This window comes from Miscanthus floridulus, chromosome 19, assembly GCF_019320115.1.
Source record: "Miscanthus floridulus cultivar M001 chromosome 19, ASM1932011v1, whole genome shotgun sequence".
Classification (NCBI taxonomy): Eukaryota; Viridiplantae; Streptophyta; class Magnoliopsida; order Poales; family Poaceae; genus Miscanthus; species Miscanthus floridulus.
In genome coordinates this window covers 45634173-45660665 of record NC_089598.1, presented here as the reverse complement: position 1 = coordinate 45660665, position 26493 = coordinate 45634173, and the positions used below count along the sequence as shown (strand labels likewise).

At 43.9% G+C, this 26493-nt stretch overlaps 3 protein-coding genes across 3 annotated transcripts; 1 reads left to right on the top strand and 2 right to left on the bottom strand.

The window, feature by feature from the left end:
- The first annotated feature begins 1293 nt into the window (after nt 1–1293).
- On the top strand, nt 1294–22055 carry LOC136528359 (sister chromatid cohesion protein PDS5 homolog A-like). The gene is given in 35 exon segments (XM_066521310.1): nt 1294–1638; nt 3057–3260; nt 3361–3542; nt 4644–4770; nt 4917–5135; nt 5311–5527; nt 5610–5755; nt 5860–6005; nt 7663–7812; nt 7904–7952; nt 8032–8124; nt 8126–8221; nt 8685–8867; nt 15104–15255; nt 15357–15483; nt 15595–15747; nt 15819–15884; nt 15974–16110; nt 16190–16307; nt 16434–16568; nt 16664–16863; nt 17384–17534; nt 17633–17776; nt 17859–17939; nt 18034–18582; nt 18675–18776; nt 18962–19035; nt 19128–19179; nt 20086–20172; nt 20255–20292; nt 20448–20507; nt 20599–20689; nt 20691–20760; nt 20864–21396; nt 21505–22055. Coding segments are annotated over 35 exon segments (5058 nt in total). The 5' UTR covers nt 1294–1548; the 3' UTR covers nt 21541–22055.
- LOC136528360 (uncharacterized) lies at nt 13308–15027 on the bottom strand. Its single transcript, XM_066521312.1, has 2 exons — nt 13578–15027; nt 13308–13344 (listed from the first exon to the last, which is right to left on the bottom strand). Exons 1-2 carry the CDS (start codon nt 14687–14689, stop codon nt 13323–13325), a joined length of 1134 nt encoding a protein of 377 aa, XP_066377409.1. The 5' UTR covers nt 14690–15027; the 3' UTR covers nt 13308–13322.
- A 310-nt stretch (nt 22056–22365) lies between the features above and the next one.
- On the bottom strand, nt 22366–24936 carry LOC136528832 (DNA oxidative demethylase ALKBH2-like). The gene is made up of 3 exons (XM_066521826.1): nt 24563–24936; nt 22897–23083; nt 22366–22829 (listed from the first exon to the last, which is right to left on the bottom strand). The coding sequence occupies exons 1-3, from the start codon at nt 24848–24850 to the stop codon at nt 22720–22722; spliced, it is 585 nt and encodes a 194-aa protein (XP_066377923.1). The 5' UTR covers nt 24851–24936; the 3' UTR covers nt 22366–22719.
- Between the last annotated feature and the right edge of the window lie 1557 nt (nt 24937–26493).

Genomic DNA, 26493 nt, shown 5'->3' with positions numbered 1-26493 from the left:
CCTACTCACAAGTGAGGGCAACTCAATGACACAAGCAATTTACTAGAGTTACCTTTTGGCTCTCCGCCGAGAAAGGCAAAACACCGTTAACAATCAACCGATCGGAGCTGGAGACAATCACCAACTCCGCTCAACGATCTTTCAATCACCGAGGCGTCTAGGTGTCGGCAAACACCAAGAGTAACAAGTGCTCAACCAGTCCAACTCATCCAAACTAGCGCCATAAGATGTTACAACTCGATGCAATGCACTAGAGGCTCACCAATCTCACTCAAATAATGAAATCAAGTGTGCAAGTGAGTGGATTGTGTTTCTTTAGCTCCCAAAAGGGTTTACTCAAGTGTATGGGGTTCCAAGAGACTAGGCAAGGCCGGCAACCACCTCTATTTATAGCCATATAAGCAAATAGATCCGTTGGACCCTTTGGAGCTGTTTCTGCGTGGGCATCGAACATGGGGGAGTGGTGCCCCAACAGGTCGAATTCTTTTACCAGCTATTGGGGCACCAGACAGGTCGGTGGGCACCGGATAGGGGAGCGGACGGTGCCACCGGTGGCGCCGCAGCGGTGACCGAGCTCAGTTTCCCCCCTCTCTGAAAATCTAGGGCGGTGCCACCGGATAGAGGTGGCGGTGCCCTCTCCTGCTCAAACTCAAAATCGCCTAGCCTCGAGAAATAAGTGGCGGTGCCACCTGGACAGGAGTGGCGGTGCCTAGGACTGGTGCACCGCCCCTGGTACAGCAGTGCACACTGGTCATGGCGGTGCCCCCTTGACCCAAGGCTGCGTGTTAGTTCTCTTTTGGGTGATTGTTCCGACGCATGGTCAACCCAAGCTCGTGTCCACGAGCGATGCTAACTCTCAGTGCCGGAGGGCAGAAGGGGCTCTTGCCCAGCTGGCAGTGAGGGAGCCGGTGGAAGCTCGGTTTTTTTCGGCTTCGTCTGACACCTACGATCTGTGAGAGCACGAATTTAAGCTCTTCGCGAGGCAGCCACTAAACAGCTTCACGAGCCGCACAAGATCCCCTACCAAACGGCCCCTTGTGCGGTTAAAACTGAAAACCCATCGGCGCACGTCTCCAGCAGAAGAGTGTCCAAAACAGTAAAACGGCCCGGAAACCACTCCCACCGTCTCCGTTCCCAGAATAAGTCACTGACATGTGGATCCCATGTGGTGTCGGCGCCACATCTCAGCCGGATCCGCAGCGCAGTCCCCGCGTGACAGACGGGCGCCGCGATTTCAATATCGCAGCAGTGTGGCAGCATACCCGGACCGCCCGGACGGCACACACTCCGACTCCGAGACCCAAACCAGAACAACCCGATCCCAACCCAGCTTTGGCAAAGGCATTCCTCCGCTCACGAGCTCTACGCCTCTCTCTCTCTCTCCTCTCTTCTGCTGCCCCCCTCACGCCAATTTCGAAACAGCGCGAGAGCAGCCAAAAGCCGAGGGAAGCCCTTCTTCTCAGATTAGAACCCAACGAGCGCGCTTGGAGGCGGAGGCTGCGAGCTCGGCGCGCGAATTGGGCGGTCGATCCGGCGCGGCGGCCGGGTATGGCGGCCGCGGAGCAGCTCAAGGAGCTGGGGGAGAAGCTGCAGGCGGTGGCGCCGGCGCCTGCGGACGAACTCGCCAAGCTCCTCGAGGTGAGATATCCCCAAGCTTCTCCGTTCTGGCTGGCTGCGAACATTAGTCATGGACTCGGCGGTGTAGGCGCGGGCTTTGCGTGGATCTGTGGCTCAGGCGGGACAATTCGGCAGGTTTAGGGTTTAGGTTGCTGGAAGGTAAGGCGCTTGCGGTAGGGTTTCCGGTGCGAATTGGGTGCTCGGGATGCTGGGTTTGGACGGTTGGGCTTCAATTCAGCGGCGGGGAGGGTTCTGAAGGAGTGAGCTTTTGTGCGGTGGGTTGGGTAATTAGGAAGCAAGAAGTTTATTGTGGCAAGATTGTGCTGTTGGGGAGGTTGTAGCTCTTGAATAGTTAGATTCCTGGTGGATTTTGCTTATTCTGGCTGGAATTGTTTGGCTTGGGTCTGAGGAAGTGCTGAGGTCCAGCTCAAGTGCTTCTCTTGAGTTTCGTTTGCTGAAATTGTGGTTGCAATTCCGCACCCGTAGGTTTTTTAGTTTCTTAAGTGTTGAAGAGGGGACTGCTGTTGGTTAGGGGTTATGGGGTTTTAGCGGTACAAGAGGCCTTACCTTTCTGGTGGTTGGTGTCTGTTTCAGTTACAGTAGAGGATTTACAGCAGCTAAGGGAAGCCGGAGATTTATTCTATGAATTATTTTGGTGGGTTCATGTGAATACCATTTTTTTAAACTAGGTGCATGTTGCATGGAAATGTTGTTATAAGAATACCATTTACATGTGTTGTTGTCTAGCAGTACCTCCTCGAATACGCAGGAGAGCTGCGTATCATTCCATTAAGAAGTGTCTAGCTCTAGCAGTACCTTGAATGCTGTGTTTATATGACAGTTTTAATTTTGGCAATATTGATGCTATTTATCACAGGAGACAGTTTTATTACGTTTGACATATGTGCCTGTGTTGGAAGACACATTTGTATTGGTCTGAGTAAACACCAAATGCCTGTCCATATGTGGCAGGGAAGGAAACTGTCCAGTGAATCTTGTACTATGGGGCCACGCTATTGGACCTTATATGTTCTGGTGTCGACTGCTCTATGTTAGAATTTAGGATGTGGACAGCTCCATGGGTTCAAACTTTGGGTGTTAAATAGCATAATTTGTAGCTACTTATTATATCGATTTCTATTGAAGAGGAGTTTGTAGTTGCAATTGCAAACATACATAATAGCTATCCTAGTCGATAGCACTATGGCACCAGGATTTAACTGTGGAATGCTCATTTGTATTAGAGCAGTCACCAGTGTTAGTGTAGCACTGTGCCACCAGGAATTAACTGCTTACCATTGACAGGATTTCTCAACACAGGCACTGTCATGTCTGATTTTAGTATTAATAGGTTGGTCATACATACCTGTTTGATTGAAATCCTTTTCCTTCATGGTAAGTATGCCCTAGATGCTTTATTGATGCTAACAGTGCTGCAGAAAGCTGTGGAGTGCTTACATGGAATAGAGCAGTCGCCGGGGTCCTCAGTGATGGAAGCTATTCAACCAAGTCTAAAGGCTGTTACCAGAGAAGAATTGCTGAAGCATGAGGATGATAATGTCAAAGTTCTCTTGGCAACATGTTTCTGTGAAATTACAAGAATAACTGCACCTGATGCGCCCTACAACGATGACATTTTAAGGGTAACTATCATATCCTTTAAATCACCTTGTCACTGGTTTATATAACTTTATTGAGTTTTACCATGTTTATTTGTCATTTGAGATTGTTTTCCTTGTGCAGGATATATTCTATCTGATCGTGGGTACATTTGGCGGACTCAGAGATGTTAATAGTCAATCCTTTGGCAGGAGAGTTGCTATTCTTGAAACAGTTGCTAGATACCGAGCATGTGTTGTGATGTTAGATCTTGAATGTGATGATCTTATCACAAACATGTTTCAAACATTTTTAGGAGTTGTCAGGTAATTTAACAACTCTACCGTGTCAACTATGTCAGTGCTTCTTGTGGCAGAGCATGAATGCTCAAATATTGCTTGAGTTTAATTTCTCACTATTAGTTGTTTTGTAAAGAAATTCTACAAGAAAGATAGTCCAATGAAATTTACTTGTCCTTCTTTGAACATGATTTATGCTACTTCACTATGCATATAATTTCCTTTTGGTCTTTTCATCGTATTTATTTCTAAACTTATAAGTGTGTGTTGAGGCCTGAATTTGAAGATCTCAAAATCTGCACAAATCATATACTGCTTAGCAACATAGGTATTAAACCCTTACTACCATTTTATAGTGTGAAACACTATGAAGGAACTGTTTGATAGATAAAATCATAAGGAAGATAATTGTTTCAAAGACAGTTGGAGGAAACTAAATGGTATGAAGGGCTTGGTTTACAAAGTTAAGATGTGTATGGAGTGCCACTTCACCAACGTGAATTGTATGGGGAACTTGTTTCCAGCTTGAAGTTATAGGGATTTAACTGAATGATATTTAGGGGAAAGTAGATAATTTAATATAAAACTTTTAATGCATGGTGGTCTGCTTTGATTTGTACAGCAGTCCTGAAAAATTTAAACCCTATGAAGAGATCATTTTCTTTATGGAAAATTGTTGTACATCTGTGGGTGTTTTTGTGTCTGGAATAGCTATTTGCGAATGGCACACTACTAAGTCACAGTATTGATATGTGGGTTAGCAGCTTTAGCAGCTTTGATATCTGTAAGAGTACCTTTATGTGGGTTAACAGCCTTGATTTCCTTAACTGATGCTTTTGAATACTTTTGGCCAAAGCTGTTCTAGTGACTTCACACAAAAAAAAAAAAGATAAATCTTGACCAACCTAGGAGGAACTAGGTGACATTGTAAATAGGAAGAAATAAGCACTCAAATTCAATCGTCTTGAAGAGGACCTGAACCTACTATTGTGAACATAATGCCAGATAACTTTTTTCGTGCAACATTACTGTTAGTCCTGTAATCTGGTAGAAATGTCTGCACTACTTATTAGTTTATAGTTTATTTCTCCTTGTGTTTGAATTTTTCAGTTTTCTTGTGTAATGCAGTGACAGTCATGAAGAAAACATTGTAAAGTCAATGCAGACAATAATGATCCTTATTATAGATGAGAGTGAAGCTGTACAGGAGAGTCTTCTATGTGTACTGTTGTCAGCATTGGGGCAGAAAAAAACTGTGAGTACCTTTTCTTTTAAGATGATCTGATACATTTTACAGCTTCCAAGAAGATCGCTGGCAGTTTCTTCCTCTGCTGTTTCAGTCTATTCATATATTTAATTTCTTTCTTCTCAAATACTATTTCTGCAACTTCTTATAACTAGGGTGCTGCAATGTCTGCGCGTAAACTTGCTCGCAGTGTCATCGAGCATTCTGCTACAAAGCTTGAACCTTACATAAAGAAGTTTCTAACGTCATCATGGGCTGGGAATGACAGTTCTTCTAATGATCAAATTGATCACCAGGGAATCGTATTTGATTTATATCAGTGTGCTCCTAAGGTTCTTAAGGTGATCGTGCCGTATATTACTGGGGAGCTACTGGTATGAAATTGTCTCACATTTTTCTCAAAGATGTTAAATGAAAGTTGGGAACAGAAACTCTCTCACATTTTTCTCAAAGAACAGTTCAAAATAAAGTGCTATTATTCTGAGTTTAAGCGACTTATTTCTTTTAGATGGTCTTTGTTGATTAAAGTTCATATTTAATATTTTATAGGCAGATGAAGTAGATAACCGGTCTAAGTCAGTTGAATTACTTGGGGAAATTTTTTCCTTACCTGGAGCCCCTATCATGGAATGTTTCAAGACTCTTTTCACAGAGTTTCTCAAGAGACTGACTGATAGAGTTGTTGAAATCCGTATTTCTGTGGTCGAGTATTTGAAGAGATGTCTAATATCAAATCCTTCCCAAGCTGAAGCTCCTGAAATCATCAGTAAGGAGCTTTCCCCCCAGTAGTTGATTTGATTTGACTGATCAATAAATTGTGCCTGTACTGATGGCTGTCTTCCTGGCAGAGGCACTTTGTGACAGATTGTTGGATTATGAAGAAAATGTGCGGAAGGGAGTGGTGGCTGCACTTTGTGATGTAGCTACCCATTCTCCTGATGCTATTCCAGTTGATACAATTAAAGTAGTAGCAGAGCGTGTCCGTGATAAATCGGTTGGTTTTTCTTTGCTATTCTCCATACGCTTCTGTTTTCCTTGTTTATTTTCATCTGTACGATTACTTCAAAGTATGTGTATTCTTGTAAAAAAAAATTGCAGCTGGCTGTGAAGTGCTATACCATGGAGAGGTTGGCAGATATTTACAAGCTATACTGCCAGAGGGGTTCTGATATCTCAACAAATTCTGATGATTTTGAGTGGATACCTGGAAAAATATTAAGATGTCTTTATGACAAAGATTTGAGGTAAGACATGATTATTGTTCGGCCATATTTTCTCTTGCCATATCATTTGGCTCCATTAAATTGTGGCATGCCACAGTTTCTGATCACCTAGTCCATCTGTGATAGACACATTTTCTAGCTAAACTCAGTCTGATTGTGGTGCCTGATTTTGTCACCTCAAAAGTTGTCTTGCCGCACTTTGCTACAACTTATTGCAGCAAAGTGCGCTAGGTATTCATACAAGCTAATTTATTCAATTTGCATGCCTTGCTGTACTTGTTCCATTATTCAAATTGTGGTTCTAAAACTATCTATTTATCATTCATGTGTGTGTGGCTTCCATGCTTACCATGCCTAGGGTCTATGCAGCATGGATACGAATACGTGTATCGGTATCGGACGGATACGGACCGGATATGTCATTTTTCTAAAAAACCTGATACGCGGATACGTTTTATGTTTTTTTTAAAAATAATAAGACATGTTAAAATTAGTAGAAGCCAATCAAACGCTCTCTGAAGCCACATCTACAATTATTTAACTGCTTCTAGACTAGTGGCTTCGTACAACAGAAGCACTGACGCAGCTTTCCATCTCCACCACTCGTTCCACTGGGGAAGACAGGAATCAGGCAACAGGAACAGAACAGAGGTTGCCGTTGAAGAAGAAATGAAGCAACGAGTGACTAGATCAGGAGGGGAACAAAGAAATTAAGAAGGGAAGATCACCGGAAGTCTCCGCTGAATCGCCACCAGGAAGTGCTGGAGGTCGTTGCGGCCGCCGAGGCAGGCGGGTGGCCAGGAGGGAGGCGTCAGGCGGGCTGCGCCATTGGCGCTTGAGCGTACTGGCAGGAAGCCGCGCGTTGGGCGGTGGCACTCGTGCCGCTGTGCATCCGAGCGGGCGGTAGCACTTCTGGGCGGAAGGTGCGTTCAGCCACTCAGCCCTCGCACGTGCAAGTGGGCAGAGGCTGCATCAGGCGGCGGCGCTCGTGCAGCCGGGCGTCCGTGGCGGAAGGCGAATACGTATCGTCATTCATCAAATCGCGTGGATACGTATCAGAGGAAGTATCGGATTTTTTCTGCAATGATTTTTTTCCTGATACTTCACGGATACGTATCCGTCGCGTATCCCAAGCGTATCCGTATCGGATACGTATCCAATACGAGATACGTGGCCTACCTCACGTATCCGTGTAACGTAGCCTAGGCTGACTATGCTGCATGATTTATTTTATTTTATTTTTGAAATTGAGCTCTGCACCCTCAAAGATACATCCGTTTCTATGATTCCATATCCACCATGCCACCAAAGATCAACGAATTAAATTCCCTGTGATATTGTATAGAGACCCTGGTTGCCCTTTCATACCAGTAAGACACGCACTTCATGTAACTTTTTTGTAAGTTTACTGCTGGTATGTAGCGTTTCAAACATTTATGAGACTATGTTCTTGTTCTGTTGTGCATATATTCATATTTATTCCATTGTGGACATCTGATTTGTACATTATTACGTGTAAATTTGTTTAATGGTATAGCTTTTTTTTGTTGAGATGAAATGATTTTTTATCGCCTTCTTTTTGAAATGCGGTAGGGGAGAGCCCTACTGTTATTGTGTTATTTGTGTAATGGAGTGTGAGTCTATGAGATCGCCCATTTGGTTGCTTTATTTGGTGCAGGCCAGAGTCAATCGACACTATTTTGTGTGGTTCATTGTTCCCACCAGAGTTTCCAATGAAGGGAAGAGTGAAACATTGGGTTACAGCTGCGACATACTTTGATAAAGTTGAGATGAAAGCTCTTGAACAAATTCTCCTGCAAAAGCAAAGGTCTGATCTTATGTCAATAGATTGTGTACATTGATGTTGAGCTCTTTCTGAAAATGGTTTTGATATGTATATATTCCCCTTTTAATATCAGACTGCAACAAGAAATGCTGAAATACATATCGCTTCGGCAACCAAGCCAGGTTAGTTTGAATCTTGAATGTATTGCAAAGTCATTGTGTGATTGATTTGGCTACCTTGTTAATTTCATTTTTAATGCAGGAAGATGCCCCTGATCTGCAAAAAAGAATCTCTGGATGTTTCCGGAGCATCTCTCGCTTATTCAGTGACTCCGCAAAGTGTGAGGAGAACTTGAAGCACGCTTCATCAGCTAAAAGATGCCGATATCTGGAATATATTCACTAGCCTGCTTAATTGTTCAACTACATTCGAGAAAGCTTGGTCTCTTCGGGTACCTTCTATTTCATGCATCTTATTTTTATGTTCCTAAATCGAGATGTAAAATAGAAAGGAAAAACTGAGAAAAAGATGCCTCTTGCCTGTTCCTGATTCAAGCTTTTGCTGCTTTTCATTGCATTTGTTTGATTGTTTCATCAATTGCTACAGAGGAGCGAGATGTTTGCAAGTTAAACGTAGACAATACTCCCTGTCCCAAATTATAGGTAGTTTTGTCTTTTTCTAGGTACATAGCTTTTGCTATGCACCTAGATATACGATATGTCTAGATACATGATAAGGTTGTGTATGAGTGTATCTAGAAAAACCAAAACGACCTATAAATTGGAACAGAGGGAGTAGTAGTTACCTGTGTATATTCTGCCAGTGGTCAAAGACATTTTCAATAATTTTACCTGTTTGACTTGTTCTCTGAATATGCCATACTAAGACAATTTGAATTGATATGTAATCTGCAGGCAGAGTTGCTTAAGATACTTGGTGAAAAACATGTGCTTTATAATTTTGTTGGCACATTAACAATGAGATGTTCATATTTACTTGTAAACAAGGAGTATGCAAAAGAGATCCTTTCAGAAGCTTCTGAAAAGAAGACTTCTGGGAATACAAAACTCATCTCATCATGCATGAATCTTCTAACGGTAAGATGTTTTCCTGAATCACTGTTTTCTTTCTGTGCAACATATTGGCCACACTGTTTTGTAATGAATTATTCGTTTGTTCATATTTTTGGTATCAAGAAAGTTGAATAACTTCTGAGTTTCTTGAATGTTTGAAATCTTGAGGTCAATTTTTTTGTTTAGTCTGATGCTTTAGAGACAATGTAGCTAAAAGGTAGGCAATTGATTTATGACAGAATAGTTATATAAAAGATAGGGTACAGTGAGATAAGTCACAAAAGTTTAGAAATTGGCAGTGAGATAAGTCACAAAAGTTTAGAAATTGGAATTAACTACATTTGTAGCTTTCCATGGTATGATAGCCTGTGGTGCGGCATGGTTATCAGTAACAAAGGGTTTTCTTTTTTTATTTAGTGATGGTTGATGGCAAGGCCTAGGGTGTTTAATAATCATTTATATTTTCGAATACGCAGGAGGGCTGCATATAATTGCAGTAACATATTTGTAACATCTGCACATATGAATTCATGAGCCAAAAACTCTTGTTATGGTGCTATTGTGCAATCTTAATGATGTATGAGCCATTCCCAGCCCAGATGAATGGTCTTTTATCTTGGGTTTAAGATGTGGCTTTCTTTCCTTCTATTTGGTTTACTGAGGACTGGCATTAATTGAAATGTCTCATGACACATCTGTGTACAACCTCTAACAATATACATGGATGAATGATTTGGTAATGGAGTTGCTGATGATGGTTAAATACTGTTGCAAGATGTTATGATGCATGGGTCTCAGGCCTGTAACACGTTGGTTAGCTTGCCTGTTAAGTTAATTAGGATGAGCTAAAGGAAGTTTGAGCTGGTCAGGGATTGCCACTGGTAGTGTGGTCGTGGTGGTAGGGTGTGCAGTTGTGATGCCACCAACCAGGGTTCAAACCCTGGGTCTAAAAAAAAGGGCCTTTGCTGGGTTCTGCCACTTTTAGTGTGTTACCTGGTGGCCTGGCCTTCTGTCCCTTTTCTTGGACCTATGTTGAGATCCTGTTCTTAATGTTTGCCTCAGTGGGCCCCCAGGGGTTGATTTTTTTCCCTAAACATGGATCATTGGGTTTAGGCTATATTGTATCCAATCTATGAGCCACTTAGGGTTAGATTAGATTAGATCCAATATCTGAGGATTTCAAGTAACATCTCTATACATTGATAGGAGCTTCAATAATGTTAAAAGAATGATTGGAATGAGAAGTTCTTGCTGCTCCTGGGCTCTTGCACCCAGCGCCGACAGTTACTTCTCTCATAGCATCCCCTAACATCACTGACTATATTACTCATTGTAGAAGAATAGAGTTTGGGGCAATTGGCCACACCTCAATGTGAGGGCGCCTTCTATTATATGGCTGGCTGGCCTTGCTTTACAAGGCAGGGGGTAATCTCCCTGATTTACATCTGCTGACTATAGCAACTGATCCCTGATTTACAGCTGCTAATTATGGCTATGATATCCATAATTAGCAGGGGATATTCTATTTCCTAACACCCGCCCGCAGTCGCAGCGGGAGGCTCCCGGACGCAAAGACTGGATCGAAAGTCTAGAAACAATGCCTATGGAAGCCCTTTAGTCATGATGTCGGCGAACTGATGAGAAGAGGGCACATGGAGTACCCGAATCGCACCAAGGGCCACCTTCTCGCGGACGAAGTGTATGTCGATCTCGATGTGCTTCGTTCGCTTGTGGTGGACGGGATTGGCCGTCATGTAGATGGCGCTAACATTGTCACAGAAGACAACAGTGGCAGAGGGTAGCTGTAGGTGGAGCTCCTGGAGGAGCTGTCGGAGCCAACAGCATTCGGCCACCACATGGGCCACAACACGATACTCCGCCTCGGCGCTGGAACGTGACACTGTGGTTTGGCGTTTGGAGGACCAGGAGACCAGAGTGTCACCGAGGTATACACAGTAGCCGGAGGTAGAGCGTCGGGAGTCAGGACAGCCTGCCCAGTCGGCGTCGGAGTAAGCCGTCAGCTTGTCAACGGGCCCGGTGCCGATGTGTAGACCCGAGGAGAGGGTGCCCTTCACATAGCGCAGGATGCGTTTGATCAGCGCACGGTGCGGCTCTCGGGGAGCGTGCATGAAGAGACACCTGCTGGACAGCATAAGCCAGCTCAGGACGAGTCAGAGTGTAGTACTGGAGCACCCCAGCCAGGCTCCTATACTCAGAGGCGTCCTTCTCTGACAGGAGTTCCCCGTTATGTGCGGAGAGCTTGGCCTGAGTGTCAATAGGTGTCGCCGTAGGATGACACTCAGCCATGCCCGCACGCTGAAGGAGATCGACGGCGTACTGGCGCTGAGACAGGAATAGGCCGTCGGAGGAGCGTGTGACGGCGATGCCGAGGAAGTGATGAAGCTTGCCAAGATCCGTCATGGCGAATTCAGAGCTCAGCTGGGCCGTGATGCACTGAAGGAGAGCTGTGGATGAGGCGGTGAGGACGATGTCGTCGACGTACAGCAGTAGGTAGGCGAGGTGCGTCCCCTCTTGGAGAACAAAGAGGGACGCGTCGGAGGCGGAGGCGACAAAGCCGAGTTGCCGGACGAAGGTGGAGAAGCGCTGGTGCCAGGCCCGCGGAGCCTGCTTCAGTCCGTACAAGGACTTCTGCAGGAGGCAGACGCTGTCGGGGGCGCCAGGGTCGACGAAGCCTGGTGGCTGCTGGCAGTAGACAGTCTCCTCGAGATGACCGTGAAGGAAAGCATTCTTCACGTCCAACTGGTGGATCGGCCAGGCGCGAGATGCGGCGATGCTGAGGACGGTCCGAATGGTGGCCGGTTTGACCACCGGGCTGAAGGTCTCGTCGTAGTCGATGCCCTCGCGCTGAGAGAAGCCGCGGACCACCTAGCGAGCCTTGTGGCGGGCAAGAGATCCATCGGCGTGAAACTTGTGTCGGAAGAGCCATTTTCCCGTCACGATGTTGGCACCGGGGGGACGCGGGACGAGTTGCCAGGTGTTGTTGTTGACAAGAGCCTGGTACTCATCCGTCATCGCTGCGCGCCAGTTGGCATCGGCCAACGCACTGCGATAGTTCGTCGGGAGAGGCGAGGTCGAGGATGATGTGGCCGTCAGCCCTTCATAGCTGACGCGAGGGATGACACCAGTCATGGTGCGCGTGACCCGCGGCGGAGGTGGCGGTGGTGGTGTTGTCGAAGGCGCGGGTGGCGCCGGTGCAACCGGAGGCGGAGCCGGCGCAACTGGAGGCGCCGGGGCAGCCGGTGACGGGGCAGGGGCGGACGCCGCGCGGGGGCGTCGGACGTAGACCCGTGGAAAGGGAACCACAGGAGGGCGCCCGCCCGGTGCCGGAGAAGCTGATCCGGCTGCTGGTGATGTAGGTGCGGCGTCGGTGTGCGGCTGCTCGACATCCGAGATGGATGGAGCGACCACGGGCGTTGAGGGAGGAGTTCCACCTGCAATAACAGTAGGACAGGGCACCGAAACCATATCGTCGTCTAAGAGGAAATCTAGGGAGGTGGGGGATGGGGCGTCTGGGGTTGCTGTAAAGGGAAACGTGGACTCGTCGAAGATGACATGACGGGAGATGATTATGCGACGGGTCGAGAGGTCGAGGCAGTGGTACCCTTTGTGAGAGGGTGGATATCCAAGGAAGACGCATGCCGCGGAGCGAGGTGCGAGCTTATGTTTGGAAGTGGCCTGCAGATTTGGGTAACAGAGGCACCCAAAGACACGCATATGGTTGTAGGTGGGTGGCTGTTTATGCAGGCGAGTGAAGGGAACGTCATGCTGGATGGAGGAGGATGGACGTCGGTAAAGTAGGTAGCATGCTGTCAGGAGGGCCTCGGCCCAGTAGGTGGGTGGCAGGGAGGCATGGAGGAGCATGGTGCGAACGGAATTATTAAGGGTGCGGATTATACGTTCGGCCTTGCCGTTTTGGGGGGATGTGTATGGGCAGGAGAGGCGGAGGTCAGTGCCGCGAGCGGCAAGGAATTGGGTGGTGGTGGTGTTAAGGAATTCAGTACCATTATCAGCCTGAACACATTTGATAGGTAGGCTGAACTGAGTTTGGGCGAGGGCAGCGAGCTCAACTAAATGTTGGTGAACATCGGACTTTTTGCGGAGAGGAAAAACCCAACAAAAATGACTGTAATCATCAAGACACCAAATAGTAGGAAAAACCAGACAGACTGTTGATAGGTGATGTCCATACATCACAGTGAACGAGTTCAAAGGGCGCATGAGTTGTGGAATGCGAAGAACTGAAAGGTAGACGTGTGTGCTTGCCTAACTGACATGAATGGCAGAGGGAGCGATCTACTGTTTTACAGGCAACAGCATGAATTTTATTAAGGTGCGCTAAGGCAGCAGGTGCTGGATGACCGAGACGTTGATGCCATAGGGTCGATGAAGCAGCCAAGAGGGCGACAGGGGTGGAGACGGGCATGGTGTAGAGGTCCCCGTCGCTGTTACAGCGGAGAGTCACGCGTCCCATTCGGAGATCCTTGATAGAAAAACCATGAGCGTCAAATTCAAATGAACAGCTATTGTCGCGAGTGAATTGACGAACAGAGAGCAGGTTACGAACTATAGATGGTGCGACAAGGATATTTTTAAGAATAAAATTAGATGTGGGAGTGGGTAGGACGGAGTGACCTCTAGACGTGACTGGAATGGTAGTGCCATTACCTACTGTTATTGAGGAGATGGAAGGGGGTAGGTGCTGGGTAATCATACCATCCGAGGACGTCATGTGTTGAGGCGCCGGAATCGACGACCCAGGGTGAGGTGCCCTGCATGTTCATGGCCTGTAGGGTGGCGATGAGGCCGGCTGCATCCCAGGTGGAGCCGCTGGAGTTGTCGGAGGTTGCCGCAGGAGCGAAGGCTGTGTGTGCCTGGGGAGTAGGCCCGAGGAGGCCCTGCTGGCGCCCAGACTGGGCGTTGGGGCCACCAGACCCGCCGAAGCCACTATGGCGGCGTTGTCCAGGAGGGGTGACCCGCTCACCAAGAGCCACGCGTTCGCCGGTCCAGGGGTTAAAGCCCCAGGGTAGGCGCCGGTTGGGGTTGTGGCCGCTAGAGGTGGAGGGCTGCTGGCTGCCCTTCTTGCTGTTGGGGCGCCGGTTGTCCTGCTGCTGCTGCTGCTGGCCACCAGCAGGAAAGGAAGCAGCAGTGAAGAGCGCCGAGGCAGCACGTACCTTCTCGTCATTCTGTAGCCGCAGTTCCTTGAGGAGAAGCTGATGGCGAGCGGAGGAGAAGGTGAGGGGCTGTTGCCCGGCGATGTTGTCGGCGACCGTAGAGTAGACCTCGTTGAGGCCGCGCAGAAGGTTGAGGACGAGGGTGCTCTCGAGGACGGTCTGGCCAACGTCACGCAGTTCGTCGGCCTTCGCCTTCATGCGGACGCAGTAGTCGTCGATGGAGGAATCCCCTTGAATCATCGAGTGGAACTCGTGATTGAGGAAGATGGCACGAGGCGCTTTGTTCGCCTGGAACACGTCGTCGATGGCCTGCCACAGCGCGCATGCCGTCTGCTGAGTGTTGGTCATGGTGAGGTTGAGGACTGAGTCGGAGGCGGTGCTGTACATCCATCTGCGGACGCAGAAGTCAGCCTGCTGCCATGCTTCGTCGGTGGGGCGCGCAGGGGAGGCGGTGTCGAGGTGTTGCAGCAGGCCAAACTTCCCGCACATGGCGCGGAAAGCCATCGACCACTTGGTGAAGTTGGAGGGCTTCAACTCGAGGACCATGGGGACGTGCAGCTTGACATTGATAGTGGCGAAGGGGCAGATGGTCGGGGCAGAAGTAGCCCCTAGGGTGCCGCTGGTGGCAGAGGTGAGGTCTGAGGCAGTTCCCATGGGAAGAGAAGGAGGAGAGGCGGCGTGGGAGGTGGGAAATCAGATCAAGGCCCGGTTCTCTGATACCATGTAGAAGAATAGAGTTTGGGGCAATTGGCCACACCTCAATGTGAGGGGGCGCCTTCTATTATATGGCCGGCTGGCCTTGCTTTACAAGGCAGGGGGTAATCTCCCTGATTTACATCTGCTGACTATAGCAACTGATCCCTGATTTACAGCTGCTAATTATGGCTATGATATCCATAATTAGCAGGGGATATTCTATTTCCTAACACTCATGTTTATATAAAAAGACCTCTGCAAGTACAATGATGTTTTCTTAGTGGAAGTACTTGTATCTCCAATGTACTGTGATGTCCCTTTGTTCAAATATTGTTTTAATGTTTCTAACCTCTTAATCTGTTCCTTGTGCAGGCAATATCTAGTTTCTTTCCGTCTCTTTTGTCTGGACTTGAAGAAGACATTGTTGAACTCCTGAAAGAGGATAATGAAGTGCTTAAAGAGGGTATTGCACATGTGTTATCGAAGGCTGGTGGCAATATTCGTGAACAGCTAGCCTCAACAAGGTGTAGCTTCTTAAGAGCATCTTGTTTTTTGGGATCCTATGATCTGTCTTGATACTAACTACTAAGGTTCCGTAACTAAATTGATGTGGCTTCTATTTCAGTTCCCTTGATCTTCTATTAGAGCGTTTATGCTTAGAGGGTACACGGAGGCAGGCTAAATACTCTGTTCATGCACTTGCTGCCATTACAAAAGATGATGGTCTTATGTCACTATCTGTTCTCTACAAGGTATCAATTGCAAACTTAATTCCTTGTGTTACTATTTTCCCATGCTATAGCATATACTATTGGCAGCTCAAGTACATTATTTAATTATTTGTTTCATTTGCAACCTTGTAGAGGCTTGTGGATTTGTTGGAAGAGAAGAAAGTGAATATACCATCTATCTTGCAATCTTTGGGTTGTATAGCCCAGATAGCGATGCCAATTTTTGAAACACGGAAAGAAGAGATAATAAGTTTCATAACTAAAAAAATTCTTGAGTGCAATGATGTAAGACTTGCTCTCTTTAAATTCCCAATTCTATTTTATACCATTGTCATCACATTTCCATGTGCCCACAGGATATGGTTCAAAATTCTTCTAATAAATCTGAATGGGGTGATAGTACACAGAATTGTTTGCTGAAGGTCAGTGAAATTATGGTATTCTACTTACAATCCAACCATCAATGGCCCTTGACTGTTGGTTATGTCTCTTGTGTTATTTTATTTTGCAGATTTATGGCATCAAAACTTTGGTGAAGAGCTATCTACCTTGCAAAGATGCTCATGCACAGCCAGGAATAGAGAAGTTAATTGATATTCTGAAGAATATTCTTACCTATGGTGATATATCTCCAAATATGGTCTCAAGGTACCAGTAGATACATACCCTTCAATTGTGATGTAGACATTCTGCACTATATAATATTATATATTTTATATCACTGCAGTGCTGTTGATAAGGCCCATTTGAGGCTTGCAGCAGCAAAAGCTGTTCTTCGCTTATCAAAACAATGGGACCATAAAGTGCCTGTTGATGTATTTTATTTGACTTTGACGATTTCACAGGTATTTCTTTGGGACAATGCTGCTTGGCATGCTTCCTCGTTGTTCTCTTTTGTATTTTTAAACACAATTGTTCTCTTTTGTATTATGTCACCATATTTGTAGATTCATATTTCTATTCTTTTCCAGGATGATTTTCCTCAGGTGAGAAAATTATTTCTTTGTAAAGTACTTCAATATATCAAGGAAAGGGCCTTGGATGCAAAATATGCTTGCGCCTTCATGTTTGGTGTTAATGATTATCATGCCCCGCAGTACGAAGAGGTTCGTATTGTTAACAGGCCTACAAACTGATTCTATTTGAAAGATAATCAATTGAGTCTCATTTTTACTTTCTCTTGTTTCCATGCATTTCTCAGTTCAAGCACAATCTGACTGAAGTGGTTCAGATATGCCAACAAGTTAAGATGCGCCAACTTTCAGTCCAAGCAGATATGAATTTGCTGATGGCTTACCCAGAATATATAATTTCCTTTTTGGTTCATGCCCTCGCTCATGATCCTTCATCCCCAGACATCGAAGAACATGAAAATGTCAAAGCATTTGGTCCAATTTACTGGTATCTAATATAGCTCTTTCTGTGCTGCTCTCTTGTTATCATGAATTTACTTGTCTTGTTCAAAAATAATATTTCATAATCTGCACCCTTGTATTGAAATATGTTAGGATATCATGGATTCGGTGCAATTTACTGGTATCTGATAATAACTTTATGTTCTAGTTTGTTATCGTCATAATATTATTCTATTCAATTTTACTTGATATCATGCTTGAACATTGCTTGCCTTTATAATGTTGATGGGTTGCATTTTGACAATAGGGTAAATTGTTGGCCCTAAAATGGGTTTCAATATTGTGAAGGATTTGCTTGGCATGGGCCACTTAGTTGCTAAAAGGTTGCATTTTATGTGGGTTATTCCCATGATGCACCATTAGCTGTTAATGTAAGGTCCATTCTAGTTTATTTTGTAAAGTGTGGAATCATTGGGCTAAGGAATCAAAATGTGTTTACCTTGTCCCTTCTAGCTGAAATAGCCTGTGGTTCTACATGCATATATTTATGAAAAAACTTTTTCCAGGCGACTATATCTGATTCTTTCAATCCTCCTGGGGGAAGAAGGTTTGCAACATAGTGTTCCAGGCATGAAAAAGGACAGCTTCACTACAATAATATCTATATTCAAAAGTATCAAATCTTCACAGGATGTGGTTGATGGAAATAAGACCAAGGTAAAAATGTGTTTTGACTGTGCTTTCTCTTCATTTGGGTTGCTGTACATGATCGTTGCTACTAAGTGCGACTTAATGTTCTTATATGCTGTTTGCAGACTCTGTGTGCTATATGTGATCTTGGTACTCTTATTGCAAAGAGGTTATGCCAAGACCAAACGAGTTTATCAGAAGCTCAAACAGTTCCATTGCCTGCTCAACTTTACTCGCCGCTTCTGGATAACCAAAATGAAAATTCTGTGGTGTGTGCTCCAACAAATCATGAAATAACTGCTTGATAGTTCATAAGGCTTCTGGTATTGATAGTTATGTAATATTGTGCAGGAGAATTATGAGCAGATTTGGCTGGGATGTGAGAAAGTACTGGCTCATTTTGAGGCTGTAATGACTGCAAACATGGATAAGGTATTTAATGCATAATAGGTTGTTGATATTGTTGCTCAACTTTCTTTATCTGTTGTCTCAACTGCACTATTTTGTCTTTTTAATGTATTTCCAGGTTGAATCTCCCAAACATAAGATGCTTATTGATGTGACTGATGAATTTGGAAATGAAGTTCCTCTTGGGAAAATTGTCAAACTTCTTAAATCGCGAGGAGAAAAGAAGGCGGGGAAAAAGCAGAAGACACCATCTAGTACAGTAAATGCAGGGAACGATGATGATGTCCTGGGTTTAGTAAGAGAAATTAACTTGAACAACCAAGAAGATTTGGAGAAATCGCCAAAGGGCAAGCCTAAGAAGCATCAGACAGATACAAAAGATAGTAACAAGAAACCACTCGATTTTTCTTCACCTAAACGCAAAAGATCAATTTCTAAGAGTAGACCACATTCAGCAAAAGGTAGTAAAAGCAGTGATGAGCGTCTACTACATACTCCTAACACAGAGAGGACCACTATCTCCTTGGAATCTAAATTGAAGGAGAAAAACAGAGATGATTCAACTGATACGGAACTGTTAGTATCACCTAGCACTAAAACCCCTGTATCTAAAGGAAATAAGGGTGCGAAGAAATCCCATATTGATACTTTGAACAGTGTCCCAAAGGTGATTTCTTGCGTTTCTATGGTATCTTTGTATCAACAAAAGTTTTGAGGTTTAGTTTATGATTTTTTTCAATTGTTATTCAACCTTTTCAGAAGTCTGCTGATGCAGACAGTACTAAGAGAACTGTTGAACCGAGAAGTTTAAATGGGTTACTTAAAAGGCAAAAGGCAAAACCAATTTCTGGTTTAGTAAAGGTAATGATTAATAATTGATTATAATTCTATTCTATTCTATAAATCCATTGTGTTAGCCACAGCTTTTGTGCAAATCATGCCAATCATTGGAAGGAAGCATATATATTCTTGGCCATATTCAAATTTGTGCAAGCAATTTTCATTCTATTGTCTTGTGGCTGCTAAGAATGTGTTTATGCCTGCAGTGCGCAACACAGGACTCAAGCGGTGAAGACTTGATAGGACACCGAATAAAAGTTTGGTGGCCTTTGGATAAGAGGTATGTTGTCTTGTAAATGTTATTGTTATCTGTACTTATGTTATTGCAATTAGTTTATTACTGAAGGTGGGGTTGTTTTTTTTTGTTATTAGATTTTATGAAGGTGCCGTGCAATCATACGATTCATCCAAGAAAAAACATACGGTAAGCTCCCCTAAATGACGCATTAATAGTTTATTCGCTGTAATTTGTTTCATCCATCTTTACTGCTGTAAGTACGACTGTAAAGAACAGTTTACTTGTGTTTGGATACTTTCTATGTTGGTGAATGCAACTGAGTATTTGTAAATGTAATGACTTTTTCCGGTCTGCCTTGGATTGTTATTAAATGTGTAGGGTAGTTACTACTGTTGTTGCTTAAAAACTTGACTTTTTTTGGTCTGCCTTGTACCAAAATGTTATTTCCACAGAAATTTTGAAATTGAACTTTTCAGATAAATATTTGATATTTTGAAGCTTACAAATAAATACTTCGATTAAGTATGTTTAAGAAAATATTTCCATTAAGTAGCACAGTGTGTATTTGATCATTTTAAATTTTAAATCTGAAAATGGTATACAAAACACCGTATCTGTGCCTCTTGTACTTCTCTTTGCTTAATGAAATTTGAAATGACACGCATAGGTCTCCTGTGTTGTTTGAGAAAAAAACACTACATATGTCATTTCTTTGTGTAAAGAAGTGTTTACTCAGGTACCATTACACAGGATTTTGCAAGTACAAAATGACAATTAGCTGCTGCTATTTAAGCCACTTGCAAATCGCCAATACCACTATAGCAGCTGTGCTTTAGCAGTGTGTATTTATGCTGTAGGTTACCTTTCCAAAAGGTGAAAAATACTGAACCACTGGTATAACTTTAGTATTGTCTGTTTATACCACTGGACTGTGAGTGCTTGGTGCTCACGGTAGCAACTTTCAGTTACACATAGTATCAACTCAATGCCATTTCAACATGTGGAAGTTGTAGAGATGATAATTTCAGTCCAAACTGTTAGAAATTTGTAGACACAGTGGATGTACTTATACGATTTTACTTCCCTTCATAGGTGCTATACGATGACGGAGATGTTGAAGTGCTTAGCTTGGCTAAAGAGAAGTGGATACTGATTGAAAGTAATGACTCATCAGTGAAGGTGGAGTATTTTTAATGCTTTCCTTGTCTTTTTTCAATGTAGAAGATACTGTTGACTCATTTTTGTTTACTCAATATTGCAGAAGCAAAAGAAGGATCATCTTGGGACAAACCAAGGAAGGTAAGCTGTGCCACTGTTGGAAGCTAAGAAACAAGCCCATGCACAGCATTGGATTAACATAAATAACTAAACATAGATTTAGTATTGAAGTCCTCTGTATATGTATAGTAACATGTGGTGTCATTTATAAATATTGACACCTAGTCACCTTGCAGAGCACTGGAGAGAACTAGCAGCAGCAAGTCTCCGCCTAGCCAACCGAAGTCAAAAAAGAGGTGAGCCAGTATGGATTTGAAATGTGGTAATGAACTAATGATTCAGTTTCGTAACCATGGTGCAATTCATCTGTTTACTCCATCTTTATAGGTCCTTACCTCCAAAGAAGAAAGGGCAACCAAAGAACAAACGAAGAAAGACTGCAGGAAGAAACAATTCTGTCGAAGAGGGTAGTGGAGCTGGCGGTAGGTAATGATTCAGATTCATCCAGTTCTCTTGCTCACTCAGATGTTGACAAAGATGTAAATTCTGGTACGATTGCTTAATGAGTTATCATTGATTGTATGAGCCTGTTGTTTTCATGATATGCATGCCTTCGTCATAGCTGAGCCTAATTTGTTCTTTTATACCACAGATAGCCACATGGAGGAAGTAGTAGTTAGCTCAGCTGAGAAAGAGAAGGCCTAGAAAGATTCTAAAGATGTGAAAATAAAAGAGAAGTCAGGGAAGGACTCCAAAGGCATGGAAATGAAAGAGAAGGCAAGGAAGGACTCCAAAGATGTGGAAACGAAAGAGAAGGCAGGGAAGGACTCCAAAGACGCGGGAACGAAAGAGGAGGCAGGGAAGGATTCCAAAGACGTGGAAATGAAAGAGAAGGTAGGGAAGGAATCCAAAGATGTAAAAATGAAAGAGAAGGCAGGGAAAGAATCCAAAGATACGGAAGTGAAAGAGAAGCCAGGGAAGGACTCAAAAGATGTAAAAATGAGAGATAAGGCAGGGAAAGAGTCCAAATACGTGGAAGTGAAAGAGAAGGCAGGGAAGGACTCGAAAGATGTTGAAACGAAAGGGAAGGCGGGAAAGGAATCCAAAGATGTGGAAATGAAAGATGTGGAAAAGCTGGATGACCATACTTTGAGCAACAAGGCGGAATCAGACAACGAAACTCTTGTGAGTGCATTCTGTGTTCTGAACCCAACCTATGTTTCGATATTGAACCGAATCTTTTCATCTTTTGATTTAATATTCTCACCAATTTGTTTCGTGTTGAATGTGCAGAGCGTGTGGAAAAAACGTACAGCAAAAGCAACATAGTCTTGCTTTCTCAGCTGACCATTCATAGTAAGATGCAGATTTCACAGGCATAGGCAGTCGTCCGGGAATGTGGATATCTCATTGATTGACCCCTTGCAATTGACAGTTGTAATGTAGGAAATGTTTGTTTCGATAGCAACACGTTAGTATAGAACAATGGAATAGGATTTGTTTTAATGTTATTAGAAGCGGCCACCTGTTGCCCATTAAGCTATGGCATGGCATCCCCGGGTTGTCTTGTATATCTTAGAGAGGGTCAGAGGTTATGTAACATATCTATTCTCTCTTTTGCAGGACATAGTGCTTTGTCGTTAAACTCTTGTAGAAATGTTGTAGGCAATAAACCAGTGACACTTGTAAAACTAGCTGTGGGCATCCAATTTTTGGCCCCCGTTTGATTGTCCCTAGTACTTTGAATCTAGATCTGACTCTGGAGATTTAGTATTTGGACTCAATATGGTTTCTGTTTGTAGTTTGGCTATAATTAATGAATTAGTTTTGTACTGTGTTTTGAAGTTTAACAGAACAATCCACGAGACATGATGGTAACGGTGTGTTGCAGGAGTTGCAGCTTGCCGGCAATGCAAGTGATGTGTCGCTTGGCTTTAGAGCATAAAATCCGCACGCTAAAAATAATGTTCCGCAGACTTGCATTGTTTGGTCCGAAAATCGTTTTAGTAATGATAATAATAATGTATGCCTGAGCTTTTGTCGAGGCAGTGCTATTCTGAATTCAATAAGATATGCATCACATTTCATTTTTAGATCTTATGTGCACGTGATGGACCGTATGTCCGTTAGACGCAACTTCCTTTTGGTCCCAAACCGAGGTCTGCAGTGTTTCCGGTCTGCGGTCATAGCTGTGCAGCAACAAGAAAACTTGCGCAACATGTTGGGCACAACCTGTCCAGTGAGTAGTGCCAAACACGAGCCCACGTGTGAACTGGGTTGATGTGTGATGTTCATCAATATCATACATTGCCGCAAAACATTAAGTGAGCAAGAAACACAAAACTTCCAAGCTAAGACTGTTTAGGACAGTACATGCCTGAAAGTCAGATTGATCCTTGGTGAGCTCACTTTGGCTCGCTTCCGAACTGAGCGCTGCCAGTCCCACTGTTCAGCTGGTATTAAAGCCGGCTAAAGCTGTTTTATTGTGAGAGAAAAACACTGTAGATTCTAGCTGATAAGCCTACTCGATAAGTTCAAGCGAACAGGCCAAGAATGCTGCTTTTGAGATGCAGTGACCTTGAGCCGCTTTCGACCAGCTTCTCCAGATCCTGAAGTGGCTGGTAGATTTTTATAGCGAATCAATACCGGCTAAAATGATGTGCTATGAAAACAAAAGGACCGTACCTTTCGATTTGGTAGGCTTCTTCCTAAGTAAGAAGTCGCGTTCACACCCAAAGGTAACGGATGCTATCTCTGGAGTCGGTCCGTAGAGGGGCTCATCATCAGCATGCCATGAAACGTAGTCTGAACCTGTCTTGTATCTGTTGAGGAGCAAGCTGTTAAAATAGCTCCCGGGAAGGGCTTCATGAACCTAAATGAACATTAATGAATCAGCAAATCACAAGAAATGATGAATTCTGATATCTTGCAATAGCATTCCTACTGTAGTAGAGTAGTTGTCAAACACAAACTAGATGATACTGCCTCTGTTCCAAATGATAAGTCGCTTTGACTTTTTTGGGTTCTAGATGATGCATGCTTAACACTAGGGTGTTACAAGCCCCTCCAAATTATAAGTCCTTGAGTACGGGGAATTCATCCCAAGAATGTGCATGAGGCTGATGACCACTATATTTCAAAACTGTTAACCCTTCATCTGCAACATAGCACACATCTCTAGGCTGCAGAAAAAGCAAGAGAAAGAGACACCTGGATTAGTGGCTTCCTACCAAAATTACAATTAATATTAGATAAAAGTTTGCTTCCCCAACTAATGGGAAATACATTCTCTTCAGCAATCGAAAATCACACATCTCTTTTTTGCCATCTCTTCTGCCAATGAAGTTCAGCTGAAGACCCACCGTTTGTCCATTAGTTTCTGTAACAAATACCAAAATGCCCTTAGTACGGTTGGCAAGGGGTCCTACCAGTAAGCTGCATTGATAGAGACTTTTGTCGCAGTGACCCTACATATGAGTTGCACCCTTTAGCCTCTCTCATATAGATACAAGCCAAACCTAATTTGGGAAGCTCAGACAGAAAACAAGTGTAAGTTGTTTGCTTGGACGCTCATACAGAGCAAAAATCTTATGGCAGATAACTGGCTTCAAGGGGATGGCCTCACCAGGACTGTTGTGTTTTGTGCAATGGGCCACTTGAAACATCCATAGCCCTTTTGGCAAACTTGTTTGGCGTCAAGCGTTGGCGTAGGAACAATTTGACACTGTTGTGATCCAACATGTGGACGATTCATCGTCCAACAGCTCTTGGTGGGAAGCATGAAGCAATGACACAAAAGGTTGAAAAAGAGCAACGGCGGCGTTTCAATGGCTTGGCCATTTACATCATGTGGAACCCATAGAAAGAGCGGAATCGGAGAATTTTTTTAGAACCGCTTCCTGACAGCACAAGTGGCTATGCAAGTAAAAGAAGAATTCAAGCTAAGGAAAAGGACACTTGCTTCGGTGTAATCTATCTTTTCTGTTTGGTGCCTTTTGAGTGGGTCACCCCTGTGGCTGTTGTTGCTTCGGAGCCCCTGTAAGGCCCATGTACTGACATAAAACCAAATGGTACAGCCTGGAGCCCCTGGTGTGATCAGATTGTTATAGGCTTATAGCTAAATTTCTAAACCCACTGGAGCTTGATGTTTCACCAAAATACATTGGCTACCCAGAGCCAGAACCAATAAGGCAATAGCGCCCAAAGGCAAAGATCTGGCCAGGGATCAAGCTCACCGTCGCAACATGTATCGGAGTATCCCTTCTGATGGCCCACCTCGCTTAAACAAGCCGAGTGGCTGAGTACCTGACCGAACGCGGTGCAAGAAATGGCTAATGGAGGCCTCACGAACCTGGTTGGCAGAGCGGCCGAAGACGCGGATTTCGGGGCGCGTCCAAGGGATGGACTTGTCGAGGTAGTCGAACCACTCCCACGCCTTCTCCCGGGCCACGAACCGGGGGATATAGACCACCTCGCTGCCGCCGCCAAGGTCCGTCACCTCCCGCCGCGGCGGCTCCGGCGTCTTCGCCTCTCCCACTTGCTCCCCCTCCCCCGCTGCCTTGCCGGAGATGCCTGGGTTCTGGGTGGAGTCCGCGTCTGTGCTTGGGGTCGGGCCGACGAGGCGGAGGCGCGAAGCCATTGGCGGTGCGGCGGGAAGGGGAGGTGTGGAGCCAGGAGGTGCGGCCGTGCGGGCTTGCGGCGCGGCGGGTGGACGGGACGGGATGGTCAGACTCAGGAGCCCTGTGACGTGAACTACGAAGGCGGAAAAATGGTTCTACCTAAACGAAAAGTTAAGATGTTTCGGTATCACCATTTTACGTAAATGTTGTACCAATAAATGTAAAACACCGTGATACAATTATCGTTTTCCGTGGAGCCAAACAATTTCGAATTTAATTAAAATTTTATGAAAAACTAATATTTGTGATATAAAATAAGTATCATTAAATTATTTACAAAATATATTTTTACATCAAATTTAGTTAGTGACATAAATATTAATAGTTCACTATATTAATGAAAGTTAAACTAATTTGACTTGTATAAATTTTATAGTTGCGATTATATGCTTGACACCCATCTCAGTGATCGAGTAATGCCAACAACTTGTCAAGTTGATTGAAAAGCTCGTTGCTCGTATGTTTCATTAAAAATCATTTTATCCATGAAAATGAGAAAGATCAAAACTAGTACTAGTTCTTCAATGACGAAAATAACCAAGAAAAAGTATTTTTTTAGTTTATCAACTTTTCTTTCAAATAATGTTTATTTGTTAGTTTTTACCTAGTTTATAGGTGTGTTTCGTATACCAAGGTTAATTGTTAGCTAGATAAAATTAGCCAAAATTAACCTTAGCCTATCCAAACAAGAGGCTAATAAACGGATTAATTTTCTTGTTAAGTGTTCAACTAGCTAGCTAAAATTAGCAAAAATTAGTCTTAGCCTATCAAACAAGAGGCTAATAAATGAATTAATTTTCTTCTTAAGGCTGTGTTCGTTTGGCAGGGAATGGTGACCAGGAACCATTTCTACCAGGAATGCTAGTGTAATTTGTATAGCCAATCCTCACCGAAAACTATTCCTGGCCAGGAATAGCCATAAACGAATGAGCCCTAAGTGTTCGACTAGTTGTTAGACAACTACTCAACCAACCTTAGGCAGTGTTGGGCTAGATTTAATTTTTTTACTGTTCATGCTAAAAATACTGTTTATGCTAGAATATTGTGAGAGAAAAACATTGCTCCGGCTGAAAACTGTAGCCAACCAGTCAGCCAAATGCCAGCCGAACACAACCTTAGTTATTTTAAAATATTATTTATTCCAACTAGTAACTAATCCTAGCTAATCCAAACAAACTTTATTTACTTCAACCGTGAAAGTGATTATTAATTGGATGAAACAAAGTGAAAATACTACAAATAAGAAGGGACCAAATTCATTCGTAAGGTCTTCGAAGAGTCGATTCCTCAATTTGTGTCGTAAGGAATAATTGTTCAGGTACGTAACTCAGCGGTAAGTAAGCCTGCCCTTTTTTTTTTTGGCGACAAAGGTTAACGTCAACAAAGATTATCAAATAAAATACCCATATCGATATAGTAGTTAGGATCAACACCCCACCCATTTTCCCTTTTCTCTTAAAATCTTGTATAGGAGATTGAAAAAAACTAAGTTGTAGAGTATAAGGGATATGTGTTCTAGTAGATTGAGAAAAAAATCATCCCTAGGTGGTGAGGCCCCACATGTCAGTGGTTAAGAAATCTCTTTTCTCTCTTTCTCCCCATT

What these genes read in the sequence shown, in the direction of transcription:
- LOC136528360 (XM_066521312.1), bottom strand. Translation starts at nt 14,689, where the DNA reads ATGGGAACTGCCTCAGACCTCACCTCTGCCACCAGCGGCACCCTAGGG. An exon ending in ACACATGACGTCCTCGGATG is followed by an intron (nt 13,345 to 13,577) that starts GTATGATTACCC and finishes TTTTCTATCAAG; the next exon opens with GATCTCCGAATGGGACGCGT.
- LOC136528832 (XM_066521826.1), bottom strand. Translation starts at nt 24,850, where the DNA reads ATGGCTTCGCGCCTCCGCCTCGTCGGCCCGACCCCAAGCACAGACGCG. An exon ending in TCGGCCGCTCTGCCAACCAG is followed by an intron (nt 23,084 to 24,562) that starts GTTCGTGAGGCC and finishes ATGTTCATTTAG; the next exon opens with GTTCATGAAGCCCTTCCCGG. An exon ending in GAAGCCTACCAAATCGAAAG is followed by an intron (nt 22,830 to 22,896) that starts GTACGGTCCTTT and finishes AAAATCTACCAG; the next exon opens with CCACTTCAGGATCTGGAGAA.